Here is a 7,320-nt window from a genome sequence, read left to right on the forward strand (position 1 = left end):
CAAGATTACCACATGTGTAATACTCAGGAGCCTGAAACCAGGATGACAGAACCCATAAACTGTGTGGCACCCACCTCTTTGCAGGTATCGGATGTTGTAAAGGTTCTTAATGCACAGAATGTTTTTGACAGTTTCCATGCAGTGAGCTTTGCTATGTGAGAAAGGCAAGTGTTCACAATGTTGAATGAAATTACGTTGTGTCTATGTCAGTTTACCATGAAAAGGTAGGTGAGGATTACTGTAGAATTGTGAAAGCTTTGTAGATTGCCTTCTAGTTTGATAAGCCTTGATTTGGAAACCTTATTCTCAAAGTTCCCTGGAATAATTCCCTTCCAATCAAGGGCTGGTCATGACTGAAGTAGACCAGTCTTAATCCATCATGGTGGCCCTCCTTGACCCCAGGAGAGGATAGAAGAGTTTGACAGAGCTGGGTTACAAATCCACTGAATAAGATGGCATTCTGGTTAGCATTTGGCTTGTTCCATGCCTATCTTCACTCACTGAAAAGGCACCGTGACAGCTAAACAGCAGCTCCTAAGCACTTCTGTGGATATCTACATTTTCATGAATACATTATTTGTATCAGTAATATTCTATGGTTTATTTGCTGGGCCTGCTTAAGTATAGCTTAAAATTATTTATACATCATAGATTATTACTTTCTGCTGTGGAGACTTTTGTAACAAGGCTTAGAAGGTCTGACTTAGACTGTTGTCAAAGGCTTGTTTCATCACAGTGAAAATGCCCAGGCAAAATTCAGTAGATCATTGCAAAAATGAGTAGTCAGTGGAATCTCGCTACTCCCCATGCTGTGTTGGTGAAGCTGTTGTAAATGCTCTACAGAAATTTAGATGAAGCTTGCAACATCTGTGCTTGCAGCTGACACATTGCTTCTTCACAGCAGGGGATGTGTGTTCCCATCAGTAGTGAGCTGAAGAGTTTTATGAAGTGGTTTGGTGGCAATATCCTCTCTCCAGAAACAATGTGAGGGCAGTTTTTATAAGTGTGACTTGCCCATGTTGTACTGCAATTTCTAAAGACATTCCAGACATGACCTATAGGCCATGTGAAAGTACAGCTCTCCACCAAAAACAGTAGGCCAGATGCATCCTTGATTTCATTTTACTGACTACAGCAAAATTACACCAATGATTATTTTGGGCTTGTGAGTGCTTTTGGGAGGTCCCCATGGGCAGTTTTTTCCCTGAAATATAATAAACACAGCAGGGGCTAACTGTTGTATAAACTATCATCATCATGCAGGCACTGTCACTGATCAAAGGCATGAAAGCATTTTGACAAGGCTATGTACGTGAGAGATACAAATGCTCTGCATCTCAGGGAGTTCCAGTTCTGTCAAGGAGAAGAGACACATCCTGTAAACTGACTTCTTAGAAAAGAGCACCAGTGATCTCATCCTTCCTCCCCTTCCCTTTGGAACTGTGTCTGCCGTCTGCATAATTGGGCGTGATGTTACCCTGCAGTCAGGAGGAAGCATAACAGGCATTTTTTGCAGTGACCTCCTATTAAAAGGATCACTGCAAAGTTAGGTCTGTCTCGAGATATTAACAGCCCAGTGCTATCTCACTATGACTGTCATTGTTTGCTTTTGTGGTTGCGGGTTTTTGAACTGCAACATGATAGAAAATGCTACTGCTGTTTGCATTAAGTAGGAGAAAATACGAACAGATGCACAGGAGATGATTCAGCTCAGGTGCAAACAGAAGGTGACTCAGTAGGGTACAGCTATCTCCTCTTGCTAAAGATGTAACTCTATTTAACTGGCCTGTTCCAGAACAATCCCAAATAAGGAGGAGTTATTTGTTTGACTTGGAACTCTGTAAAAGAAGAATTGACTGATAAAATTAAGTATGCTGTGCTTTTCCTTCCCTTTTAAACTCTTCAGAGTGCACTTAATGCTCAAAAAGTGTTGGATGCAAGTCCGCTTCTTCTACCAATGGGAAGAGAAAGGCAAGAGTGTTACAGGATCGCTGCAATGTGCTGCCAATATGTGTCATTTCTGCTTGGGAGGGATGGCTTCCAGGGATGACAGGAGAGATTCAGCCACTGCCAACTCTCTCAGCCTGGAAACAAGAGTGCAGCTTGTGCTATGATAGTGGTAAATTTGTGAATTGGCCTCTTGGTATGACTGAGAGACCCCTTCTGATGAGAAACAGGGCAAAAATTCCCATAGATTTTGCAGGAGTACCTAAAACTACCAGAGAATGGTATCTTACAGTTACTGCTGTTAAGAATGGGGTGACCTGGAGACAACACCTTCTTTATCACAGCCTGTTGTGATTTTTAACATCAAGAATCCTGGGCACAACAACAGACTATCCAAAAATAGTGTAGAGAAAGCCCTCTCTAAACCAGGCTTTGAAGGTGAATAGGAATTTCATAAGTACACTGCTTCATTTCGACTGGTTTGTTTAGGTGCTTTGGCTTGTGAGTGTGTTAAAACTGGACTCAGACTTGTCTTGGGCAATATCTTCATATTTTCTATAGCTACAGCTCCAAAACCACTGATGAACTGGGAACACCAATTTAAGCACTAGGAGGACTTCGTCTTTTTGCTGAACTTGGAGAGAGTCTACATGAAACTTCTGACCTTTTTATTGTCCTCCCTCTGTTACCACTCCCAGTGAAGCAGCACAGTAAGAACCACATTATACTGCTGGGCTAAAAAATCTGAGGTAGTTTTGGCCTTAGAAGAGCTTTTTTTTAAAAAAAAACAACCAAACAAACAAGACAACAAAAGAACAGGCTTCGGATAGACAGGCACATCTGTGCTATCTGGTCAAACCACTTCTGGAATTGGTTCAAGTGGCAAGACAAGTAAATATCTGATAATGTGTGTAACTGCAAGCAAGAAGTAAGTGCCCCTTAAGCAGGAGATCCTACATATGGCTTAAAGCCAGAAGTCACATCAAGTCATTAATCAGCACTCTTTCAAGTGAAAGTATTACAGAGCATGATCAGGTTAAAAAGCCATCTTTTTGAGTTACCATGCTTCACCTGGACATTGCACTCCCATAAATGCTCTCAGGAGAGTGTGAGTGCCTCAGGCACGTCAGTGAAGAGGCTGGGGGCTGAGCATCTTCCCACTTGCTCTGGGCTTTGTTCATTGTCCCAAGCATCACTGAGGCTGTGGTGGCACACAGCAAGATCTGGCTGACTGGCTGGGGGCAGAGAGAAAAGTGGCAAACAACAGCAAATTGGTAACATCCTAAGTTGCCTTGGGCATCGCTGTGATGAATGTGTTCCCATAAACTTGGCCGTGGCTCTGAGTCCAGTAGAGATGTGGCCTAAATCCAATGATACAGATGGTTTTTACATGTTTATAGCCAAAATGTTGTGAAGGAATTATTTCTCTCCTGTATAGAACAAAGTACATCTAAGTGTTCTCATTGCTGTATAGTTTCTTACCTTGTTTTCAAGTCTATCCTTTTTGCCTGTTGTTCTAGAAAGTACTGGATGAATGCCAAAACCTGAGATCCTGCCAACTCCTTGTCAATAGTCGGGTTTTTGGACCTGATCTGTGTCCAGGGACCACTAAATTCCTCCTTGTCTCCTTTAAATGCAAACCTAGTAAGTAATCCACATCAGGCAAATGTATTTTTGTGTGTGTTTTGTAGTTTGCTTCGGTTAAAATGCCACTGCACAAGGCTTTGCATAAATCCATGTGAAGTGTTGAGATTCTTAGATTAATAGCAAATTGTTTTTCTCTACTTTACCTTAGGTCTCCCTTATGTTTACAACTTCAGTGTGCTTGCTGCCAATTTAATGACCATTGTAGTTTGGCAGAGTCACACATCAGACTAGAAAGGGAAAATGTTTTGGAAATTATTTTTAAGGAGATGGCAATGATGGATAATGTCATCTTAGAAAGATAGAGCTGAATAGCAAAAACAGATGCTTGGGCTAAAGATCCAAATGATGAAGACATCATAAGGAATATGCAAAAATGCTTAAGGAGGTAGGACCAAAGCTTTCAAAGATTCTCTGTTACTGTCTCCCATTTATAGAATAATGGCTGGAGGATACAAGTGTGGCAAACTTTATTACTGAATTTCATTGTAGAATCACCTGTATTCTAAGTGGGTAACTGACATTGATGTGTAAAGGGACAAATCCTTCCTCAAAGAGAATTCACTTTATAAACATGAGAAAAGTGTAAGAAAGATTAAGACAATCATCATGAGGTTTCATTTATTGGTGCTTTTTAATTGTTTTTCTTGTTGCTATTGTATATGAGAACAAGCCCCAGCAGCCCAGGGGCTCAGCCTTTTTTGGCAGCTACTCCCCAGCGTGGGTGAAATGGGTCCCAAAGAAAATAGTTGAATGATGATTTATGAGTAGGTTCACAAGCCAACTCAGAAATACCATCCCACAACTAAAGGAGAAAGCACAAAAGGGATTTTCTTTGATCAGAGCATTAAGATAGATATAATTGGTGGAATAGGAACCAAGGTGGCAAGCAAACTGAAGGACCAATTTAAGCAGAGTTTTGAAATCAGAGCAGAGATACGGGAATGGAGTAGGTAGATGTTACCTTTGGCAAAGCACTGACACAAGAACTCCCAAGGAGATACTGGGGCAATCATCAGGGAAAAAAAAAGGCTGGAAATTTAAAATTTTAATTATCTGTTTTATTATCTTAATAGGGGTTTTTTTGCATATTACAATTACAGCATTATTAATAGCAGATGGATTTGAATATCATAGCTGCATCTGTGTCATTAGAAATCTCTTTTTAGTAATCAAAAGTGCATTGGGATCCTGTTTGTTACTTTTATAAGATGCTTAATATTTTTCCCACTGGAAATGAGCTACTTTGAATATATAATATTCTCTCATGATCTGAATTTTACAAAAGCTGTTCAAAAGTGTATTTAACAGCAAGTGCTGCCTTCAGAATTGAGGAATAGTCCAGTTCCAGTGCAAATGACATGATTTCATGTGACAGGAAATTTATATTTGTAGGTAAGATACTAATACTGTTAGACTTGGCTGTGGAAAACAACCTTACTCAGGCAACTACTTGAGTATAACTTAAAGTATATTTTACAGTCTCCTTGCCTTCAAGTGGGCACTTAAGCAATTGCCTGAATCTGTTAGTTTTTAATTTATTTAGAAATTTTGTTGCTATTATCTCTCCAGAAGTCTTGGTTGTATTCTTACCCTCGTCTTATACCACTTGTGGGTTTGTTTCTGTTGTCTGTACTTCCATAGCCTCTCCAGCAACCACGGAGCACAGCCGTATGGACACAGAGCCCTGCTTTAGGCTCTCAGCCCTTGGGTCACAGCCTCTGTTTTCTTGGCATGATCCTCATGGGTGTATGGTATGGCAGGAGCTTCTGCAGAAGTAACAATCTGCAGCAGGTCAAGTATTTTTTAAAATCACTCCTTTAAGACTTAAACCTGTGACTGCTGATGAGTTCAAATGGAAGAAACTGGACTATTGCCAAGAACATAAACCCATTTTTTGTCTGTTCTATTCTAAATGAAACAATAATATTTTCTTTATTGAACAGATCGAGGTTTTTCTCTCTCCAGTTCCCCTAGCACCAACACCCACACTCTACTCACAGGGATACCATTAAGTAACAATAAGGTTTCCCTTTTCTCCTGCTCAGCTCAGGAACCTCCTTTTCCTGTTTTCACATTTTTGAAGGATAAAAAAATGGAGCAGAATAAACTCTTCTCCCTGGCCTTATCTGCACTAAACCAGTTTGCCACCGTACGTAAGCCAGGAAGACTTGAGTGGTAAAATGCTGCAAGTGGAGCAGCTGCTTAGGCCGGCAAGAGACCTCCTTGGTCAGATGGCAGATTTTAACCACTTCCCTAGGAGGGATAAAACATGCTGCCTGGAAGAGCATCTCACTGGCTTCCCTACCTCCGTGTTGAGAGCGCTGCCAGTGTGCCCGTGCCAGCTGAGAAAGGGAGGGCGTGTATTTTTCTCAGCCTCCTGATTCACATCGCTTTGTCAGCAAAACTTTCAAATGAGCCCTTGCTGGATAGTCACACCCAGGGAAACTCAGTGACCATGGTGGAGCCATACAAATATAGCTGAGAGCACTGTCTGGCTCAGGATACGTTGCCCGTCCCCATGCCTTTGTGCCTCCCATTCTTCGGTGCTCGCTCAGTGCTGTCTGCGGTGGCATTGGGTGATGCCAGCCATCCCCATGATTGATGAGTGGTTGGGGGCTCTCAGCACTCAGGCAGGCATCTGAAGTAGGCGAGTGTAGAATGCAACATTGTGCCAGGGAGAGACAAAAGGAAAGGATGAGGCTTCTCCTACCGAGCAGCGGTGGAAAGCAAGCCAGGAAATCAGGCGGGAAGGGGGCAGGCTGTTCCACTGGGAGAGGAGATTGGCAAAAGTTAACTTTTTAATTCCTTTCAAAAAAGAGACGGAGGCTTTAGATAGTCATATGGGAGCAATTCAGTTGGAAGAAACACTCTGCTTTGCTATTGGCTTTGTCTCTGGTTGTAATAGTGCCCCATAGCACTTGCAACAGAACTCCTAGAAAAGCTGTTTTCTGTCATGGTGCTATTTGCTATTAACAGTCCAGCCGAGTAAATTGCCTCATGCTGCCATATTGTTATTTGCTTCTATTTTAGCTGAATACAAAACCAAATCAGCATGTGAAAACCAGGAACTAAAACTCCACTGTCAGGAGTCCAAGTTTCTTATCATCTACTCTGCCACCTATGGCAGATGGGCCCACGAGGACAACGTCTGCTCAACAGAAGTGGAGCGCGTCCCCCCCTTTGGTATGTTTTTACGTGGTTGATAGACCTTCTCCAAGCATGTGCACAGAGAAGGGGGGAAACAGACAGGGAGAAAACTTCAGGTGCAAGAGCGATGGCATTTTGAAAGTGCCAGTGACTGAAATATAAGAGAGATTATTTCTGAAACTCAAAAAAATTGCCCAGTATGAGGGAGAAACATAGAGTAAGAAATGCAGCAAAGCAATAAACTTTCGTATAGTTAATCAGTCCTTGGTATGTTTAACATTAAAAAGTCTAGTTCTTTTGGCTGTCTTGAACTTAGGTGATGTATGCTAAATATCAGCTGTTGGCCTCTCTTCTTCCTTCAACTTCTGTCAATGGTTCGGCAACCCGAGTGTCACAACACCTTTTCTTACTGTTACCTTCTTCTCCGATCTCTGTTTCTGCCTGTTCTTCCTTGCCTTAAATGTGGACTGTAAGGATTGAGTCCACAGGTCAGGGTCCATTGCTTTAAATGCTGTTAAAATGATCAGGCTCCAAGACTGTGGTAGTATACTAGAAAATTAAATGTGCCTGGGACTTCTC

The 7,320-nt window shown here is 41.8% G+C and overlaps 1 protein-coding gene across 2 annotated transcripts in view; it reads left to right on the forward strand.

Moving 5' to 3' along the window:
• EVA1C (eva-1 homolog C) overlaps window positions 1-7,320 on the forward strand; it is a 24,780-nt gene that overhangs the window by 98 nt on the left and 17,362 nt on the right. Inside the window, exons 1-3 of one of the 2 annotated variants that reach the window (XM_029086573.1) lie at window positions 1-102; window positions 3,468-3,591; window positions 6,625-6,777. The exon at window positions 1-102 is cut by the window's left edge and continues 98 nt beyond it. In XM_029086573.1, coding sequence (XP_028942406.1) covers window positions 13-102; window positions 3,468-3,591; window positions 6,625-6,777 — 367 coding nt within the window. In that variant the 5' untranslated portion in view covers window positions 1-12. The remainder of the gene's footprint in view (window positions 103-3,467; window positions 3,592-6,624; window positions 6,778-7,320) is intronic. The other variant, XM_029086574.1, reaches the window with a different exon arrangement.

Source organism: Antrostomus carolinensis, unplaced genomic scaffold (genome assembly GCF_000700745.2).
Source record: "Antrostomus carolinensis isolate BGI_N321 unplaced genomic scaffold, ASM70074v2 scaffold3708, whole genome shotgun sequence".
NCBI lineage: Eukaryota > Metazoa > Chordata > Aves > Caprimulgiformes > Caprimulgidae > Antrostomus > Antrostomus carolinensis.